The sequence below is a fragment of the Schistocerca serialis genome, chromosome 1 (assembly GCF_023864345.2).
Source record: "Schistocerca serialis cubense isolate TAMUIC-IGC-003099 chromosome 1, iqSchSeri2.2, whole genome shotgun sequence".
Taxonomy (NCBI): domain Eukaryota; kingdom Metazoa; phylum Arthropoda; class Insecta; order Orthoptera; family Acrididae; genus Schistocerca; species Schistocerca serialis.
In genome coordinates, this window is record NC_064638.1 from 15058235 (window position 1) to 15081506 (window position 23272).

The following is a 23272-nucleotide window of genomic DNA, read 5'->3' on the forward strand; positions in this document are numbered from 1 at the left end:
GGGAAAAACATGAGGAGGAGATGGACGAGTACTGGAAAAACAGGAGACGACAAGGGAAGAAGGAGAAGTGAAGTTATTACATGATGAGAGATGGTGATTGGATTTGATTTGATTCAGTTTTCATTACATACACCAAAAAAATGAGATGATTCTCGAGGGTGTGGAACATGTCAGAATGTATAACACAAAACATTTTAATATAATGAATACTACCCTGATCATTTGTCATGAGATTGTCAAAATAGGTGAATACAATACAATAAACTGGAAAAGCTAATATTTACAGAATTAATACGCTGTCAGAATGAAACATTGTTATGCACTATTAATAAATTTATCATACACAAAATACCTAATTTTGACTGTTGCAACCAAGTGCTGTCAAAACTTATATCTAACATATTTTTACTTAAGCTGGCCTAACAGTCTCTGTTAGGATATTCATCTATAGAGTAGAAGGCATTGCCTATCAAAAAGTCATTCAAACTCTGTTTAAACTGTGCTTTATCTGAAACCAAGTTTTTAATGGTTGCTGGTAATTTATTGAAAATGTGTGTTCCTGAATATTGGACCCCCTTTTGGACCAACATAAGTGATTTTAGGTCTTTATGTAGATTATTCTTATTCGTAGTATTGATAATATGTATTGAGCTACTTGTTGGAAATATAGATATATAACTTGCAACAAATTTCATTAAGGAGTAAGTATACTGAGAAGCAATGGTTGGAATTCAAAGTTCCTCGAATAGGTTCTACACGATGTTCTTCAAAGACTGGTCCCAGATACTCCATTGCACCATTCACCGAACCTGATAACCCCGAGCCGTCAGTAACAAAAATTAAGTCTTGCTTAAGAGATTTACAACACTACATGCACTTGTTACCAAAGTCTCATTTACTTTTAGAGCTATCTGTTCCACTTCCTTTTTGGCCCCACTTCTCTCTGTCTTCACTATATCTGAAACAGTTCTTATTTTGTTGCCCGATACAATTATCTTTTTCTCTTAATAAAGCTACTTCGATTTCTGGATTACTTGATTCAATATTTTGCACTATTCTTTGTAATGCATTACAATTCTAATATCAGAAACGTTCCTAGATAGTAGATACAGTCTCCTTTTTGCCCCACATGATATCTTTATTCCTTGTATAATCCATGGTTTATCTTTTGACTTCTGTGTGATCTGAGTTACCTTTAGGGGAAAACAATTTTCAAAAGAGGAGGTAACTTTATTAATAAATGCTTTGCATTTTCCATTTGAGTCAGGTAAACATCTCTCCAGTTCATGTCTTTGAGCAATTACCTGAATTCCTCAATTTCTGGCTTATTTATTATCCTCCTGTACTCAGATTTAATATTTTTTTATCCTGACAAGTTTCAACATTTAACACAAGATGCTGCACGTCGTGATCAGATAGTCCATTTACTATTGGTTTTGTGATATGACGTTTTTCCCCTAGATTTGTTCATAAAGATATTATCAATAGCAGTCTCAGAGCATTTACATATCCTAGCTGCAAAGTTCACAATAGGAACTAAATTGAATGATAGTGTTAAAAACACCAGCAACCACTATTTCCCCTTCTTTTGTTTTTTACACAAGCTATTCCTTTCGCTTTGTGAAATGAAGCACTGCTTAGTTCCAAAACACAGGACTACTATGACAAGGTGAAATGTTCTCAGAGTGGTACATGTATGATAGTAAATGTAATCAGCACTATAGTTGTTTTCTGAGTAGTTATGCTGTGTGTGTTTCATTCAATCAGATGAAATGGAATAAAATCATCAATTTATTTATTTGGGCTCTTTATCACCAAGATACATTCAATGTTGGTTGAGGTTTATCTTTTGAATTGACTCCAGTGTAGATTGTCAAAATTTTATCAGTTGTCAATGTACTTGTAACACAGTTTCCGAATTTACTGCCATCCAGGAAAGTATCGCACTCAAATTATTCTCAGAGACTGAGAGATGGCTGAAACCGAGAGCAGAAAGCTCTGACATATTTAGTGATTAATGGAATATATATCAGAAAGGCAGGTTAGACACTGTAGGAGAGGGAGTGTCCATTGTCTCTATTGAGGTCAAAGCTGATTGTGACAGTGAAGTTATCTGGTTGCGTATAACAAGTCTAGGTGAAATCACGTTAATTAATGGATAATCAGCCACCCAGTTCTGCTATGACAGTTTTGGAGCCATTCACAGAAAGTCTACAGACAGTAGCACGTAAATACCTAGATCATGCAATACTAGTTGGAGGTGAATTTAGCCTACTGAGTATAGATGGTAGCCTATGGCTTCATTGCAGGGGGTGCAGTCAATCTTGTGAAGCACTTTTGAATGTGGTTTTCGAAAATTGTCTTGAGCACCTAGTTTGCCATGCCACATGCAATGGAAATATCTTAGACCTTGTAGTTACAAACAGGCCAGATATCATCAATGACTTCAGCATAGAGATGGGGATTAATAATCATGATAACATCATAACAACTAAGGTTACAAAAATTAATAAATCAGTCAAGAAGGCTAGGAAAATGTTCATGCCAGAAAGAGCAGATAAGCAGATGTTAGCATCTTACTTAGACAGAACTGACATCACTTAGTTCCATTAAGATGGACGTACAGAGATTATGGTCAAAGCTTAAACAGATCGTGAATTGCACTCTCAACAAGTCTGTACCTAGTAAACGAATTAAGGATGCAAAAGAGCCACTGCGGTTTAACAATGAAATTTGGAAAATACTGAGGAAGGAAAAGCTACTGCACTCTTGGTTCAAAAGAGAATGCCAAATGGCAACAAGGAAAGGTTACTACCACTGTCATACCTCAGCAAAAGATCTGGCTGAGAAGCAGGGGAATTTATTGTCCTATGTAAAATCACTAAGTGAGTCAAAGAATTCCATCAAGTCACTTGACCAGTCTGGTGTGGCAGTAGGAGATAAATGTTTTAAATTTTGCATTTAAGAAATCATTCATGCAAGAGAATCATATAAACATACCGTCATTTGACAATAGCACAAAGACACCTAACAACAATCACCACAAGAGGCCAGCACTAGCACAAGTTGTTCACATGATATTCGTTGGACTGTTGCCTGTAAACCCGTCCCATGTCAGTGCTCTTGGAAGAGAGCTGTGGCAGTGACATGGCTCTGTTGTTGTTCCTGTGCAGTGATCTGCAAAGACGCGACGGTACGGGACGGGGGGTCGGGTCGAGATTCAAGCAGTGATTAAATACTTCATAAAGAAAGGTATGAAAGTGAAGGACATTCATGCCGATTTCCAGAAAACACCAGGGGACTCTGCTCCTTTGTCTTCAACTGTTGCCAAGTGGATAAATGAATTTCAATTTGGTCAGGAGAGCTTAGATGATGATCATCCATGAATAGGTCAGCCAAAACGTGTCACTACTCTAGAAATCATTGCAAAAGTCCGCATAATGATCAAGGAGGATCACCAATTTAGAGTGCATGAAATTGCTCACGCTTGCCAGATGTCATCTGAAAGGTATTCACAAGATGGGTGCCGCGACTCTTGACGCTGTGTCAAAAACGCATGAGAATGGACATATCACAACAATGTTTGGCCTGTTTTAGGAGAAACAAACAAGATCTTTTGTGCTGGTTTGTGACCACGAGGAAACTTTGGTTTACTACTATACCCCAGAGACAAAGCAACAATCAAGGCAGTGGAAACATGCTGAATCTCCGCCGCCAAACTCCTTCAGCGGGGAAGGACATGGCGTCAGTGTTCTGGGATGCGCCACCAAATTCCTTCAGCGGGGAAGAGCATGGCATCAGTGTTCTGGGATGAGAAGGGGATTCTGTTTGTACATTATCTCCCCACTGGGCAAACAATTACTGGAGAATACTATGCTAACCTTCTGGACAAATTGCAACAAATGATATGCGAAAAAGGCCAGGTTTAATAAGGAAGAAAGTCGTCTAGCATCAAGCAAATGCACGCTCGCATGCATGTACCATCGCCATGGTAAAATTACACAAACTAAGGTATGAGTTGTTGCCACACGTGCCTCTTCCCTAAACTTAAAATTTTTCTTTGTGGATGAAGATTCACTTAAATGAAGAATTGATAGCCTGAGTTGACAACTATTTTATAGGCCTGGAGGAAAATCATTGTCGAGATGGGATCAAGGTATTGGAACACTGTTAGACCAAGTGAATTAATCTACAAGCAGGGTACATTGAAAAACAAAAAAGTTTCAGTGACATAAGTACATTTTTTCTATTCTGTTTCAAGAACTTTTCAAACCACCCTCGTAAGCATCCCCAACGCCTGAAATAATTAAAAACAAATAAGTCGCCAGTTGCAGATGGAATCTCAATTTGGTTTTACAAAGAGTGCTATATGGCACTGGACCCTTACTTAGCTTGTATTTATTGTGAATCTCTCACCCAGCAGAAAGACCTAGCAACTGGGGAAAAAAATACAGAGGCGTCTCCTGTATATACGAAGGGCGAAAGAACAGACCCGCGAAATTACAGACCAATACCCGTAACATCAGTTTGCTGCAGAATTCTTGAACATATTCTGGGTTTGAATCTAATCAGTTTCATAGAGACCAATAAGTTTATGTCCACAAATCAGTACAAAGCATCGCTCATGGGCAACTCAGCATGCCCTTTTGTCATACGATGTCTGTTCAAAAAATTCCAAAACTTTGTCCACAAAATTTTCTATGCTTATCTTTTAATTACTATGGATTGTCTCCTTCGAAATACTCTCCTCCACAATTGATACACTGCTCCCAATATCATTTCCACTTCCAGGAGCAGTCTTGACACACCTCTTGCTGGGTCGCATAAAGTGCCGTCTGCGAATTTTCTTTTATCTCATCTACCATTGCAAAACTTCATCCTTTTCAACTTTGGAAATAAAAAGAAGTCTGCAGGGGTCATACTATTCTCGCAAGGAACATCTCATTCTCATTTGTGAGATCCAAAAGTTTTTTTGGTCTTGACTCATGAGCCGTGGAATGAACTTGGCGGCAACACAATGCATTCTAAGATGCTGTGTCATTTCATAACATGATCCAATTGAAATGTTACATTCTTCTACAATCTCTCAGACAGTGTATCTTCGACTGCCACATACAATTTCTTTGACGTTCCTGACACAAGCGTCATCAGGGGACATCTAAGAGCGTCCTGAACAAGGATTATTTTTGACTTTTGTAAAGCCATTTTAAAACGTGTGAATAATACATAACACCAAGTATGGCTTAAGCACTCATCGCTATAGGCTCCCTGCATCATTTGGTGTGTCTGTGTAAAGGTTTTCTTGAGTTTCACGCAAAATTTAATGCAGATGCATTGCTCCTCTAACTTTGCCATCACAAAATTCACAAACCCAGATTCCATATTTCTTGATTTTCGAGAAGCATTTGACATAGTGCCTCACTGCAGACTTTTAACAAAGGTACAAGCACATGGAATAGGTTCCCAGACATGTGAGTGGCTCAAAGACTTCTGAAGTAATAGAACCCACTACATTATCCCGACGGTGAGTGTCCATCAGTGACTAGGGTATCATTAGGATCATTCCAGGGATGTGTGATAGGAGCGCTATTACTCATATTTTCTATGTGCATAACTGATCTGATGGACAAAGTGGACAGTAATCTGTGGTTGTTTGCTGATGATGTTGTGGTGTATGGAAGGTGGCATCGTTGAGTGATTTAGGAGGATAAAAGATGACTTGGGCAAAGTTCCCAGTTGGTGTGATAAATGACAGCTAACCCTAAATGTAGAAAAATATAATTTACTGCAGATGAGTTGGAAAAACTAATCCATAATGCCAGAATCCAGCATTAGTAGTGTCATGAATGAAGTCACATTGTTTCAATATCTGGACATAACGTTGCAATGTGATATGAAATGGAACAAACTTGTGAGGGTCATGGTAGGGAGGGTGAATAATCATCTTTCGTTTGTTGGGTGGATTTTACTACAGTGTGGCTCAGCTGTGATGGACATCACATATAGGATGCTAGTGTCTGGGATCCACAAGGGGTCGAATTAAAGCAGACATTGGGGTAATTCAGAGGCAGGATACTAGATTTGTTAACAGTAGGTCGAAACAACAACATACAAGTATTATGGAGATGTTTCTGGAACTCAAATGGGAATCCCTGGAGGGATTTTGAGGAACACTGTGCTGACTGCAGAACAATTCTGATTGCACCAACATACATTATGCGTAAGGACCACGAAGATAAGAGACGACAAATTAGAACTCATAGAGAGGCATATAGACATTCACTTTTTCCTCAATCGATTGGCAGATGGAACGGAAAAGGAACTGACTACAGTTGAAATAAAATTACTTGATAGTTGGCACTTCAAACGCCAATAAGAGTAGTCAGCGTCACACTTGAACTGTCTGCTGTTGCCAAACTCCACCAAAATTGGCCAGTCACTTCCAATTCCTGGTTCAGCATTCTTTCTTGATGTATTTGTATCCCGAATTACAAGCCCGACACTTTTATTATGTATTTCAGGACACGCGATAGCTACACCAAAAACAACACACATTAACAATGCTAATGAAAGACACACATTTCATTCATAGCACTAACCAAACACTACCGAATAACTCAGCACAAGGTGTAATTCAGTATCATACATATAGTTATCATATTCACAGAGATCATCTTACATTAGATAAGCTTTTCACTACATTGTGTGAAACTGAAATTTTTAAGGTTGCAGTTCATAGTTGCAACTGGGTCACTACATTCACATATATAAATACTTCATGCAGTGCTGTGGCATAGCACAATGGTTGGCAGATTAATCTAATGTGTAGCATGTCGTAGGTTTGAATCTCATCAATGTAGCAAAATTTTTATTTCTAAATCTAACCAAAAGAGTGTGATTATTATTTTCATTCAATTAATTGGTTTAAATGTATTTTTTTATTTTTAATACTTTGCTGCATCATTTTTCATCATTGTTTTGACTGTTCTATTTGGTCTTATTTTTCTTCCTGTCACTATTTCTTCATTTGGAATCTGCCTCAGTCATCTATAATCCACGAACAAGTGCCCACATGGACTGTTCACTGGTTTCTAACATGGCAGCATGTGCAGCTAGAGTAAGGATAGTTACAGGTAACAAATGAAACGGAGAAATTTTAATTTGCTTTCAGCCCTGAAATTGAGTTTTTGTTGTCTTGAGTTTACCCTTAAGCGTTAGCTTTAATCGCCATGAACAAAGCGATCATGATATTAGTACTGCTGCAGACTGTTGACCACAATTTTCTCGGCTGGGTTAGGACACAAGTTTACAGTCAGGGATACAAAATGGGTCGTCTTCCCCAGTTCAGTCACTGGTCACTTTAAATCAATAGTCGACAGAGTATCCAACATTTCTGACATGCCTTGCACCAGCCACTAGAAAAATTGCTCTGTGTTAAACGTTTAACATAATTTGTGAAGTGAGCTGCTTGTTTGTTGTCACCTGTAACCAAACGGTAGCTGGTAGCCAATGTGGCAACATTGTTGCGGCAAGTGATTGATGTCAACTATCACGTAATTTTATTCAGACTATTGTAGTGAGACAGGGTACCTTCTGCCATGCACCATATGGTGGCTAGTGGAGTATGTATGTAGATGTGGAATCAGTCTTTCCTTCTCATCCCATCTGGAAAGTCTCCCCTGATCTGCAGTTCTGGGTAACTTTCTCAAAATCTACAATTTTTCCTAGACCTATCCTTCACCCCTCTTCCTTCCACTTCAACCCTTCTGCCTGAAGAATGAGCTACTGGCTCTGAAAGCTTGCCTAATTATAATCTTCTTTTATGTGTGTGTTCTGCCGCCACTTAGCAAGTAGATTGTTTATCTATCCAATTCAATTATCATGTAACCAAAAGCTGCATTTAACACACCAAGTCTCTTTTACCAATCACTTTTAATATGTCCTACAGAATGTACTGTCTATCCTGTCCTTTTTTGAGATTACTGTTTTGTTGTACTTTTCTACAGGCATCATCTTACTTATTAGGAGTCAGTTCCTTCATGTTGTTGTTGTTGTGGTCTTCAGTCCTGAGACTGGTCTGATGCAGCTCTCCATGCTACTCTATCCTGTGCAAGCTTCTTCATCTCCCAGTACCTACTGCAACCTACATCCTTCTGAATCTGCTTAGTGTATTCATCTCTTGGTCTCCCTCTACGATTTTTACCCTCCACGCTGCCCTCCAATGGTAAATTTGTGATCCCTTGATGCCTCAAAACATGTCCTACCAACCGATCTCTTCTTCTAGTCAAGTTGTAGAGCTGCATGTACTCGGGAAAAATTACGGCTGTAGTTTCCCATTGCTTTCAGCCGTTCGCAGTACCAGCACAGCAAGGCCGTTTTGGTTAATGTTACAAGGCCAGATCAGTCAATCATCCAGACTGTTGCCCCTGCAACTACTGAAAAGGCTGCTGCCCCTCTTCAGGAACCACATGTTTGTCTGGCCTCTCAACAGATACCCCTCCGTTGTGGTTGCACCTACGATACGGCCATCTGTCTCGCTGAGGCACGCAAGCCTCCCCACCAATGGCAAGGTCCATGGTTCATGGGGGGAGTTCCTTCATAGTCAACAGTTAAGGAATGGGTGGCTGAATTCATATGTAGCATATGTCTCTGTAAGATGACTCATGAACAACTTCCTAGAATTACAATCAAATATGAAAATGCTGAGAAAGAACACAGTGTGATATTGCAAGATCAGTAATTAAAAAGATGTGCAAAACATTTGATGCCGTGGCCATACCAGAAAGTGAGTGGCATGTCTGTTGAAGCCTGACTACAACCTAATGTGAAAAACAATTTGGGACAATCTGACACACAACTGATTCTATGCACCAATCTGTTCCCGTGGATGAGAGATGACCGAAATGAAACAGCAGTTGCACAAAAATAGCCAAGGTGACTTCATCGGAGAGAAAGAGTGGTCATTGTTTTCTAGGATGCAAAAGGGATTTGTATTTTAGATTAGCTTGCAAGACTGAAACAATACCTCACAAATACAATGCAAGTATTCTGACTCAACTGGATGAAAAAATATGGAGCCAAGACCCAGGGGGAAAAAAAAAATTTATTGTCAGTGAAATGCATATGGTCACAAAGGCACTTTCACAATAGGAAAACTGGGAGTTTCAAGTGTGAAGTCTTCAAATATCTATTCCATTCTCCAATTTTTTCACATTCTGACTTTAGCTTCTTCTTCTTTTCTTTTTGTATGAATGATTCACTTAAGACTACATGCGTCACAGCTCAAAACCGTTTTGTGAGTCAACAACTGGATATGTTTTCACTGGTCTGTCTCTTGTAACTCCGTTGGACATGGAGGTAGCAAATGAGGATGTAGGATGTCCATGACATACTGCTGTGCTGTCAGAGTGACCTGAAGTCATATCCGATGCTGCCCCACACGCCCTCTCCCTATGTCGTTGTCATACTCACTGACAACTGTCATCGCGGGTCTTGCAGAATGTCTCACTGCTGGTCACATGACAGGTGCAGGTGTGAAAGGGTTACTATGTGCTCGGCGTACATTACAGCAATTCTCCCATGGGCTCGCCAGACACGGGAAACCGGAAGCTTGCTGACAAGCACACCACCCTTACGTTCCCAAGCAGTCCAACATGGGGCCACTACCACATCTGAATGACTCACAAATCCGCATATTGCATAATTCAATCAGCCTGGCAAATGGAGACACCCAATTAGGCCCCTTCAAATTTTGTTGCGTGCTGATAATGCTGACTCACAGAAGTACAGGGCATCGGTGTCCTTCACAGGGATCACTCAACATCTTACACTCTTCACATCTCTTATAGCTCCTACCATTCTTGGTAACAATCCGAGACACAAACAAAGCTAATGCAATCTGGTGGCCTTTGTATCCATTTCAGAGAGTTGCGACTCTCATAATTTACCACTGGTATGCACACTCGTGAAACTACGTTGCTTCAGGGAGCTTCCCTTTTTTTTCTTCAAGCTGTTTAGTTCTTTGAATCCATTTTTCTTGTAGCTCAGAATAATTATTTTATTGTGTAGCAAACTTACAGACTAGCATTCTGGTCTGAGCTGTCGGAGTTGGCGGTCATGTGTGTGTGAGGTGTGCTTGCTTGTGTGAATGAATGGTGTGTATTTCTATTTCTTTTTCTGATGAAGGTTGTGGCCAAAAGCTTATGTGTAAGTGTCTTAACTGTGCCTGTCTGCATTTTAACGTGCCATCTTTATGGTAATTAGCACTCTATCTTTTCCTACACTGCTGATATTCCAACCTGGAGTTTCCATTGTTTGAACTTACGGTCTACTGTTTTATGTTGCAGTGCACTTCTACAAGTGTAATACACAAATGTTGCCTTAGGAAAGAGTCACAATAACATCCATGTCTACCGTTTGCTATTTTTTACGAAGTAGCAGATCACACTCGAAATTTAACTTAGCCAATGAAATAAGTTTGAAGATTTATTGTGTGTAAGAGACACGAGGGCCCACTGTGTGGGAAATGTGGGAAGTTCTGTGCAGAGATGGAGTTATCCACAGACGCAGTAAGTCTTGGGAGCTATACGGGTGTTTAAACATCGACACCTGCTGGGATGAGGGGCCACTTACTCTGAGGTGGCGCTGTGCCAGCAACGAGCTCGACCCATTGATTAGCACCACAGATGACAATGAGCAACCAGCTGCTTCTCTGTGCAGAGATATAAAATTTATCGATTTTGGACATCTTTTGACAATCTGTCACATGGAGAACAATGTTTACTCTGGCCATTTTAACACTAATCTAGTGTTCTGCAACATATTAATGTGAAATGTTGTCTATGATGTTGAAGAGTGTAAGTTAAACTGATATCTGAGAATTTGTTGTTTTTGTGGCATTATCTGGAAAATAGCCTCTCTTGCAGCTCCAAGCATAAATGTCAAGTGAAGAAGAATAATTAGCACAGCACACTGGAACCGAGTAGGGATCCGGTTTACTGCTCGGCCACTAAATTAGCATATCATGAGTACACCAGAAGAGACGCTGTACACACTTGCATATACTACATACACAAGTACAAGCATCGATCAAGCTACTGCGAAACTGCACTCTGTGTGGCTCATCACTACATCAGAATACTGTAAATGTGGTGATTCCAATTTCTTAAGGTCTCTTCCTGTTTGTTTTCATCAGTAGGATCTTATTTTTCAAGTATGTGGGAATCCAATGAGCTGCCTGTTTGGATACATTCTTTCTGTATGTCCCACAAGTTGGATTCCTTGGAGACACATTGTAACAAGAGCTTTTAGGAATTTGCCTGGAGATTTCACACTGGGTTCTGTGTGATGTATCCCATCCTTTATTCTTGGACCTAAGATTTTTACTACAATTTTACATTCTTCTAATTCAGTTTGCTGTTTTCATGTCTTGTGTTGGACAAAGAGTCTCTCTCATGCATAAAGAAATTCTAATTTGATCACTGTTGTACAATGTTAGATTTTAGAGTTCCAGGAAAAATACTTTTAGTTAACTAAGAGACAGTTTGTACTTTCTGAAGTCTGGATTCTATGGCCTTCTTTTCATTATGATGTTCAGTGGTCTTTTTCACCAAATTATTTAAACTATTTAACACCGAATACTATGTCATTGCCTATATAAGTTCACCCAGTGCCATTTTGGTATCAGCCAAGAATTTTTCCTCCAGGTGAAATTAGTAGTCCAATTTTCCTAGCTTGCTCCCTTAATATTTCAAATTGCTTTAGCATATAAGTGATGTTTTTGTCAATAAGTATTATGTCATCGGTATAGGTTACACAATATAATTCTATCTTTAAGTTTACGTTCTAGTCAGTGTAATAGTGCACCTGCTCTTCTCCATTATCTTACAATTTTCTTAGGGGCATAGTTGAATAGCAATGTGATATGCCATCCCATTTTCATATTCTTATGTCTGTCTTAAATTACACTGCTTGAAAAAAAGTGAGACACTCAGAAGGTGGGGAGAAAACAAATTGAAACATAGCTAATTTAGAGGGTATGTGATGTTATTTCAGTGATAACAAAACAGAGTCAAATTTACACAGAACTTATCAGTTTGAGCCCACTTATCAATACAGCAATGCACCCTGTCTGGCCTGGACAGTGCGGGAGGATGTCGTAAAGCTGCTGCATACCCTCCTGAGAAAGGTGATCCACAACGGTTGTAACTGGACATTGCAATCATGGATACAGGCAGTGGGATGGAGTTGACGTCCATGTTGGTCCCATAATGTTATATCGGGGACAGATATGGGGATTTTGCTGGCCACAGGAGTATATCAACATCACACAGACAATTTAAAGAGACACATACTACATGTGGACAAGCACCGGCCTGTTGAAAAATAGCACCACAATACTATTACACACTGCTGTACCATCAGAGTTCCCACGGCCATTACAAGCCATGACCTGAAGTCATACCCAATGGCTCCCCACACCATGGGACTCCTTTGTGACCCACCCCCCCCAAAATGTGGAAGAATGGGACCTCTCCCCATCTCCCCGGGTCACTGTCAAACTTCTCCACGATAGTCATTTGGAGAAATGCAGGACTGGGACTCATCAGTGAACATAATGTGACGCCATTCATTAGCAGTCCGTACTTCTTGATCATGGCACCACTTCACATGCAGTCATTTGCTTGGGTGTTAATGGCAGCCTATGCGCAGGACGGCAATTCCATAGTCTGGCTGCTCCTAGCTGTATGACACAGCATGTTGCAAGGAGACTATTACAGTGAACTCCTGTTTATCCGAAATGATCAGGACGGTGGTCAGTTCCGATAACAAAAATTCCAGATAAATCGAAGTCCCCCTGTTTTCACATGTGAACACTCCAAATTGGGTCAATATTGCGAAATACGATCGTAAAACGTGCGTAGGGTATGTAAAACATTACTGATATGGTTGCAAATAACCCTACACTTTTTTACTGAAAAAATTGTGTTGACATGTTAAAAAGGCACCAAACTATGATTGAAAACTCAAAGTTTTTAAATGCTGTATAACAAAGCTCGTTTATTTTGCATTCTTACAGAAAAAATCTCCCTTATTTGGCAGCAGGAAAAAACAGGAGTTTTAATTTTATTACCTACTCTTTTGAATAAAAAATAAACTACTGAACAAAATTATGAAACAAATCTAGAGATTACTCAAAGGAACGAAAAGTCTGTCCAGAGGAACTTTCAAGAAAAGTAAAAAAAAAAAAAAAACTTTTTAAGTTATGGACATAGAAGTTCTAGGATGCTTCATTGGAGTTTATTTTTTGGTAACGAAGTCACGAATGTCTTTTTTTCTTTTGTTTTTTTGCTTGAGAAACTATTGCTGCAACAATACATCTCCAACGTTGAAATCAAACTATTTCAGGATAAATCGTCTCCTCCTGTTGGCTGATGTACTCCAGGGCAGTTTGGATCACTTCGTAACAGAATGTGTGAGGAATATTTTTCTCTGATTCATCATCAGAAACATAGTCTTCTAACGCTTTATGATCGGTCACAATTTGGACGATTTCATCCTCAGTCACATGAAAAAATGCCATTTTCCATCCACTCTTCAATGTCTTCGAAGTGTGTGTCTTTACAACCAGCTTCTCCAGTAAATTCACCAAAATTATGTCAGCTTGAGTTTCGGTGTTGTCTCCTCCTTCCCACCACTTAGGTTGCCTTACGATCTAAGAGTTTTTTCCAAGACCTAACAAGAGGAACTGGAGGAATTAGATTCCAAGCTTCAGCAATCAATGAATGACACTTAAAACATCAATTTTTTTAAGAGCTTCCACAAAATCATCTGCAGCATCAATCACACCTATTAAGTATTCCAGCATCTTGTGTCTGTAATGTTTTTCCATCGCCTCAAGAATACCTTGGTCCATCGGTTGACATAGAGATGTGACATTTTGTGGAAGAAATACAACTTTGATATCCCCATCTTGCAGATCACCTGGGTGAGAAGGAGCATTGTCCACAAGAAGTAGCGCTTTTCAAGGAAGTCCTTTTCCTTCCATGTAATTTACTACAGCTGGAACAAACTCTGCCTGGAACCACTCTCTGACGATGGCACGGCACTGTTCATACATGCCTTAAGACTGATTCGTGTACCTCAGTGGCAAAGCTGGTTGGTTGGTGTCTAAATGCTCTTGGTGTTTTGGATTTGCCAATTAAAGTAAGACACAGTTTATGATTGCCAGTGGCATTACTGCAAGCGAGGACAGTAAATCTTTCTTTGATTTTTTTGTATCTGGTAGCCATTTCTTCTTCTTTAGAGGCAAGGGTTTTCGTTGGCAGCATTTTGTAATTCAACCCAGTTTCATCACATTTGTAAAGTTGATTGTCAGTATAACCTCCTTTGTCAATGATTGTGTGCAGTTTCTTCTTAAAATCAGCATAGCAGCTTCATCCCCAGATAATGATTTGGCACTGATGGCAATTTCATGGATGCCATGCTGCTTCTTGAAATGATCCTGCCAGCCATTACTTCCGAGGAATTCTTGCTTCTTTCCTTCTATCAGCTCATTAGCTCATTTTGACAAATTAGAGGACCTGAAACTGACACACCTTTGGCTCTTATTTATTCGTGCCACAAAAATAATGCCTCTTCTAACTGAGGATGTGCACCTTTTCTCATTGTTTTTCAAGATTTCACTGCGCTGCCCAATGCTTGGATGGAACAAAAATTTTTCAATTCCTGATCGATTTGTCTTCCGATCAGTAATTGTACTCCTACTCTGCAGCAACTTTTGTGGGTGGCTCACCAGCATCAATTCTCTGCAAAGTGTGATGCTCTTTTTTCAACAAGATCACATTCATTTTATGTTACGTGCCCGTAGTCACGTTCAGTGTTCTTTTTACAGATACTCGACTGAGTCCTTTATGGTTTTTGGCCCCTTTTATCTCTGGACACTTTAAGGCACATAGTGGGAGCACAAAACCTCAAATCAGAAACACACAAATGCACAACTTGACAACACTCGAAATGCACTAGACAAACTTTTGATTTTTGAAACCAGGCTGTGGCAGCCATCAAATGAAAGCATTCGATACATCTATGCCATTTCCTCTGTTCTACCCAAGCCCACGTGGCAACACAACAGGGTGTTGTACGTTCACTGTTAAACACTCAGCTTTGATGTACCGACAACAAGTGGAAAGTGTTAGACGGCGCACTCTAATTGTCAGTTTCGACAGGCCTACGTTGCGCTCCATAGAACAATACTGTATGTACTGTACTTCCAAGGAGTTCCAATAGATGGCAGTGGCATGAAATCATGCAATACGAATAAGAAACGCACTAGAACTTCAACCAACACACGCACGAATTGACGATACTTGGACTTTTGACACGCACCAGTGCACTGATTAGCAGTAGATTGCCAAAAAACACCAGCAAATGCTTGGCTCCAGGTGCACGCAAATTGAAACTTGTCAAGTGTCAATCTAGCTAGCCAAAAGTGTAGCTGCACGAGAGTTTACTGTACTTGTTCTCAGATGGCAGTCACAGACGTGAACAGATTACAATGTACTCAGTACACTACACAGTGATGCTCCCTTGTAGTGGTCTGATGTAGTCAACTGGAAGATTGATGATGAGTATGCCCTTACTTTCCAACATCAGGCCACTGTCAGATCCAAATACTCCAAAAATACAGATGTTGCAAGGTTTAACCAGGGGACCAAATGGACATCCACAATGAGGTTTCTTTCAAACTCTCATCAGATAATGCTGTCTCACACCAATATGCAGCACCTTCATATCCTCCAGAGTGATGATTCAACATCTGACGCTATTCACATCCCTTATATACCACACGATGCTTGCTAAACAGCAATAAAAAAAAGAACACTAATGAATAATGAAGGAAAAGACAGACTGTTACTTACCATAAAGAAGATACCTTAGGCTGCAGATGGGAAGAATTAAAAGACACTTACATAAAGCTTTCAGCCACAGCCTTCATCAGTAAGTAGTAATCTGTCTTTTCCAACATTGTTGATATTCCTACTGGAGTTTCCATTGTTTCAAGGACACTGATGCTTTTCTGTGAGTGTTTGCTTTATGATGTTTTCTGCATTTTAGCTTTTTTTTAAAAAAGAAAAAAAAAGAAAGAAAGAAAGAAAAAAAAAGATTTGTTGCTGGAAAACTTATGAAGTCCAATAAAGGAGTTACAACAGCCATATATGGTTATCTGGTGGACCTTGCAGAACCAAATTCTAGGGCTGAAATATACTGCTGACCAATGGGCATTAATCAGAATGATTACTAAATAAAAAATTAAATCCAAGTTTACACAAAAAACACAGGTTCTATCACTGTTGCTTTTCATTCTATTTTGCTCTTATGTTTGCTATGACTTGTTAAGCAGAAATTTTCTTTCTATCTACAGAGTTACATTTGCTGTAATGTATCTTACCTCCATGTTGTTTCTTCTTTCTTCTCACTGCTGCCCCAATCATGGCAAGCAAGTCATCCTCACTGCATTTGCTTCGTATTGCATCTCTGAAACAACAGTTAAAACACCCGTTAAACAGTACCAGGCAATTACCACACAGTGAAATGTTGGTACACTAAAAAGGAAGAAAAACTTTGCAGAAATCTTCAACAGTAATCTTGTAGTCTGCAGTAGGCAACAGCAGGATAACAAACCCACTGGACAAGAATGGGAAAGTCATGATAGAAGTTACTTTTATTTTTATAAATAAACAGGTATCTTACACAAATGCTCAAGAGTATACATAGGATCTCGGGCTGAAGAGGTGGAGCAGAAACTGACATTAGTTTTGTTGAAGAGGGAGTACTGGAACACAGCACAATTTCTTGCAAAATGAAGCCAAATTTATTGATAAACTCTTAATTAATTGCCAAGCTCACTAATGTGACCATTTTATAACAGGTACTTACTGCTTGGAGTATATGTGACTTTTCAGGCTTGCCTAATAGATCTGTTGCAAAAACACTTTGGGTTCCCCACCAGATAACATTATGCAAGTCCCTCCCTCAATATTTCAGTGACACAACGTTTTGGCATCTTCAGGTGGTGGTGATTTCCACCATCACTGCTGCAAGATGCAACTGGCAATTTCCACGTGACAGCTTTGAAATTTATCATGTGGATGACTATGACCATCATATTTAGAATTCAGAGGATTTCATAGAATACCTGAAGATGCTTAAACTAGAACTTTCAGATCTTTTAGTTAGCTCAAATGTTATATCATTACTTACAAAAGTGCCCCTGCAGCCCTCATTAGAGGTTATTAGCAGCAAGTTTGAGAAAGAAATTGTGATGCTGTTTAAACATGTGCATACCTCATCCTATTTCTTATGTAACACCAACTACTTTGATCAAGTGGACAGTGTTCCCATGGGAGATCCTCTATTTCCCTTAGTAAATATCCAACATTCCTCCTTCTGGCAGAATGCTGAAGAGACATTTGTGGTGTGGCCCACATAATACAGACACTACCTATGTTCCTGCAGCATTTGCACTCGCTCCATCTGAATATTCAGTTCACTGTGGAAGTACAAAAAGATAGCAGCTTACCATTCCTGGATGTCACGGTTAGAAGAAAAGCTGACATAGCACTGGGGCTTAGTCTCTACTGCAAACTGATACACGCAGAGTTATATTTGAGGTCCAAAAGTTGCCGTCACCCTTGCCAATGTGGTAGTGTCTTACACTCCCTGGCACATAGAGCACATGTGATTTCAGATACTGACAGTCTGCCTGGTGAACTGTAACACCTAAGAACAGTGTTCCAGCAGAATGTTTATTCTTGTAAACAGATTTGCAATGTGTTCTGAGCAAAGCAAGTTCAGTGTAGGGATGTAAATGAAGATACTTAGACAAGCACTGCAAATGGCTTTCTTGCCATATTTCAGTGGCATGTTTTCAAAATTAAAAGAATCGCTAAGAGAAACAGAATCAAGTGTGTTTTTCGTCTACCAGCAAAACTAAGGAATTGTTTGTGTTCAGTTAAAGACAATCTTGACCTTAGAAAACACAGATCATATATAAGATCTGATGCCATTATGGGAAACCTTATATAGGGCAGACACCTCACATTGTGCAAGAACACTGTGTTCAACAGCGCTGACAAAAATGCCACCCAGTAAATTAATGGTAGCAGAGCACTGCCTGAATACAGGGCACCACACGTTTCCCAAGAGGACTGAAATTTTATCCTCAGCATCATCACTCTAGGACTGTGTTTTTAAGAATGAGGCATGTATCCATACGGTGGGCAATCTTACCAACAGGAATATGGAATTTTGACTAAGCACTGCCCAGAATCCAGCACTGACTGCCATGAAATTAAAACAGTAGAAACCAGATCCTCCGATGTATGACCTGATGCAGTACCTTGCAGAGAGTTAATTCAGCTCTTAACCACACGAGTGTCCAGAAGTGCAGTCATTGCCCACAACACATAAGCAGAAGGCTACTATGAATGGCATTTACATCCAACTGGGAGTGCCTGTCCACACATTCGTACTCCTGCTTCTAGCCTGACAAATTTCAATTCTGCTGTGCGAATATCACCAGCCACATCTTGCAGCAGTGATGACAGGACCCACCACTACCTGAATATGACGAACAGTTGTGTTGGTGAAATATTGTGAGGCTTGGACAAAGTTATTCAGTGGCAAATCTGAGAAGATTTGTATACATTATTTTTCTGTGACGCAGGTAATGTGCAGCAAAATGTGATAACTTTCTGCATTTTCCTTTTTGTACATTTCAAAATACCCCAAAAATTGGTGAGAAACACTGAACATATGACATAACCAGATGACACACCCCACAGCATGTGCAGCAGTCGGGGTTGAGTGTAAATGAATGATTGAGCAGTGCAATACTTTCATTTGAGCAAACAGAGCAAATTTCGAAAACATTTTGTAAATATGATCTGTTGTAAATGTAGATGTTAAAAATTATTGTCCCTGCTGTAATCAAGCAAAAGCAGTTCTGATTTTGTGTTTATTGCTTCTGTCCCTTCTCTTGTTAGTAAAGAAAACATAGGTCATTTAATGGCGATGATGCTATTCTGAAGTTTATACTCATCTACTTGTTATGCAATATGGTAGGTTTTCATTGTACTGTACTTTGCAAGAAATCAAGGAAACTGCAAGACCGGTAAATAAAATAATATACTTCTATATATAAAAACAAAGATGAGGTGACTTACCGAACGAAAGCGCTGGCAGGTCGATAGACACACAAACAAACACAAACATACACACAAAATTCAAGCTTTCGCAACAAACTGTTGCCTCATCAGGAAAGAGGGAAGGAGAGGGGAAGACGAAAGGAAGTGGGTTTTAAGGGAGAGGGTAAGGAGTCATTCCAATCCCGGGAGTGGAAAGACTTACCTTAAGGGGAAAAAAGGACAGGTATACACTCGCACACACGCACATATCCATCCACACATACAGACACAAGCAGACATATATATGTCTGCTTGTGTCTTTATGTGTGGATGGATATGTGCGTGTGTGCGAGTGTATACCTGTCCTTTTTCCCCCTAAGGTAAGTCTTTCCGCTCCCGGGATTGGAATTTTACTATCATTACTTTTTTTTTTTTTTTTTTTTTTTTTTTTTTACTTGTACCACACATATTCCACATGGTTCATGCTCACTCCTTCAATGATACTGCCCATCCTTCTCTAGTGTGTGAGTTGTCCCTGCTTTCCTGCGTGTTTGTTGGTTTAAACACCCTTGTTTCAAAAGAGAGTGACAGCTTAGATACAGTCTTGTCAACATTTTGTATTTTTATTTAGCAATTATTGTTTGAGCCTTATAGGTGAATGTCACAAGATATTGTCAACCACTGCATTCACTAGATTGGAATGGGGTTCATGGGGTTCATTTTTTAAGTTTCTGTTATCTTTTTCATCCTATCTTGGACTAGCTTTTCCATACTCCCACTCTATTTTACGTAGCCAAACAGTTATCTGCCCTTGCAAACTTGCTCCTTTACTATCAAGTCAACTAATACTGGGCAGCATAACAGAAGTTCCAATATCCAGTCTTTCACCACAATTCACCTACACACACTTTTCACTCACTGATTTTCTTTTTTCAATGTCATAAATATTTTGCTTCCACAGGCTGCTGTGCTTTGAACATAAAACTGTAGGAACATCTGCCTCACATGTCTTTTTTTTTTTTTTTTTAATTAAAGAATATGTTCCTTGCTTATTCCTATTTGCTTCTGATACATTTCCATTCTCACTTTTATTTTGTTTTGATCCATTTCTTTTTTCTTTGATAGACAAGTCAAACAACAATGGCAATATGTTGCAGCCCCCTGTGTTTCACCCTACTTACTATGAACTTACTTTTCTTAGCTTCCAATTTTATTAGTCATTTGGTTTTTAAGATACTTAAATTAATTGTTTGACCCTGTATTTTTATATCTTATTTTACCTTCGGTTGATAAAGGATTTCTGGTATGCTCACAAAGAGAGAGCTGATTCTTCCCACCCCTCACCCCCCTTACCATGTCCTGAAACAAACTTATCGCCAAGTCTTAGTCTAGTCATCAATTTAAAAGTGTCAGTTGTTGGTCCCATTGTCTAATAATTTGTACATTTATACACATGAAGTTCCAATTTTTATTTGGAACATATAGACTCTGATAATCATGAATCACAGTTGAAATGGCTCTGGGCACTATGGGACTTAACATCTGAGCCAAGGCAGGATTCAAACCTGCGACCGTAGCAGTCGCGTAGTTCTGGACTGAAGCACCTAGAACCGCTCGGCAACGGTGGCTGGCGAATCATAGCTACCATCACATGGACAGAAATACTGTGTTAACTTTAATACAACACAGGGACATAGCCAAAAATGTCTTTACATAATTTCCAGTTCTGATTACTTTCCTTTAATTTAATCTCACAAATAGGTTAGTGTAACATGATGTTGACAGAGGCAAATTATATATACTCACAAATTATTTAGCTAGAGGTATCTGGTTTGTATGTCTGGGAGGGAGGAGGGTGCAAGCTGAAAACTTCAAGAAAAGATTACTCATTTCATACCTGCTGGATTTAACTGCAGTTTATCTCTTCCATATACCAACCACATACCTAATGTGCATGGCAAACAGTTTGAAAGTATTATTCTATACTCAGCATTTGGAACTATCAGTTCCTTCATGAGAGAGGAAAGAGGGATAAGTTTCTGAAGGTCTCAAAGGTCACTCGGACTCCATGACTAATGTGAGGACAAGAGGAACGAATGTGTCTATAAGAAGTTTTGGAATTTCACCTCCTGAAGGTAAAATACTGATCAGTCTGTCAGTCTTCTAGTAATTTTATGGTTTCCTCGCATGAATTTTCACTTGGACACGATTATTCTATGTTTCATCACTCACCTGAGAGATATTTCTGAATTCCCAAAGAGGCACACCTCCAAATTGCCATGAGCTGTTATCTGTAAACAGTTGCACGTGCCACAGAAGTGTTCACTCATTGAGGTAATAAATCCCACACGTCCCTTGAAGCTTGGGACATGGTATGCCTGCAAAAAGAAATTGTAAGAAAATAGCTACTGCTGTTGTGTAAATACTATAAATGTGTTGCTCACCAAGTGGAGGAAGGAGAAAATGTGCATTAAGGGGAGTTTGAATGCCCTATCCTGACAATGTTAAATTTGGTGACTTAACTTCCCCATATTTCAGGAACAACTGTAGCCATTGACAAGAAACTTTTACAGGACATTAAACTATATGTTCTGAGTCTTACAATAATTGCATTTCAGCCACTGCTTTTGGAAATACAATTGTTTAATTACACAGTTAAAATTTTGTGTACTTTTTTGTATGTTATTCTAAATAATTTTATTTGTACATAACATTATGTTCTTCTTTTAGTTCAGAAGACTCAGGATACATATGTTATTACTCCCTGAAAATTTGAATTCGCTACTCGAAGTAGTTTCTGAGATTTAGGGAAAAATGCAAGAGAAAATCTAAATTTTCAAGAAGAGTTTTTAAAGTTTTAATAGACTGTAACTCAATATATGCTTAACATTTTATTTTTAGTCACTCAGAAGCACCCTGCACCATACTGTATATCATCCTCTTGACCTTTTTTAAGTTTTTTCTTGTTTTCTTCTTTCTGGACTCCGTAGTGGCCAACTGTGCTGCATACAGTGCTTTACCATTGCAAACCTTGTCCATCCATTCAAATTCTCTGATGCAGTTTGCTCCAGAATTAATTCCCATATGTTGTAGCACTTTCACGCTACCAATGTTGCCATCATTAAAAGCAATAACAGCATGACTGACCCCCACTTTAGTGTCTTCATTACAAGAAAAACATTTTTTGGTCTACATCTACATCTACATCCATACTCCTCAAGCCACCTGACGGTGTAGGCTACCTTGAGTACCTCTATTAGTTCTCCCTTCTATTCCAGTCTCGTATTGTTCATGGAAAGAAGGATTGTTGGTATGCCTATGTGCGGGCTCTAATCTCTCTCATTTTATCCTCATCGTCTCTTCGCGAGATATATGTAGGAGGGAGCAATATACTGCTTGACTCCTCGGTGAAGGTATGTTCTCGAAACTTCAACAAAAGCCCGTACAGAGCTACTGAGCGTCTCTCCCGCAGAGTCTTCCACTGGAGTTTATCTAACATCTCCGTAATGCTTTCATGATTACTAAATGATCCTATAACGAAGCATGCTGCTCTCTGTTGGATCTTCTCTATCTCTTCTATCAACCCTATCTGGTACGGATCCCACACTGCTGAGCAGTATTCAAACAGTGGGCGAACAAGTGTACTGTAACCTAATTCCTTTGTTTTCGGATTGCATTTCCTTAGGATTCTTCCAATGAACCTCAGTCTGGCATCTGATTTACCGACGATCAACTTTATATGATCATTCCATTTTAAATCACTCCTAATGCATACACCCAGATAATTTATGGAATTAACTGCTTCCAATTGCTGACCTGTTATATTGTAGCTAAATGATATGGGATCTTTCTTTCTATGTATTCGCAGCACATTACACTTGTCTACATTGAGATTCAGTTGCCATTCCCTGCACCATGCATCAATTCGCTGCAGATCATCCTGCATTTCAGTACAATTTACCATTGTTGCAACCTCTTGATATACCACAGCATCATTCGCAAAAAGCCTCAGTGAACTTCCGATTTCATTCACAATGTCATTTATGTATATTGTGAATAGCAACAGTCCTACGACACTCCCCTGC

At 39.3% G+C, this 23272-nt stretch overlaps 1 protein-coding gene across 1 annotated transcript in view; it reads right to left on the bottom strand.

Annotated features, from left to right (window-relative positions):
• Positions 1–23272, bottom strand: part of LOC126460165 (molybdenum cofactor biosynthesis protein 1-like) — a 197400-nt gene that overhangs the window by 57576 nt on the left and 116552 nt on the right. The window contains 2 exon segments of the mRNA XM_050095905.1: positions 16451–16536; positions 21420–21565. Coding sequence (XP_049951862.1) covers positions 16451–16536; positions 21420–21565 — 232 coding nt within the window.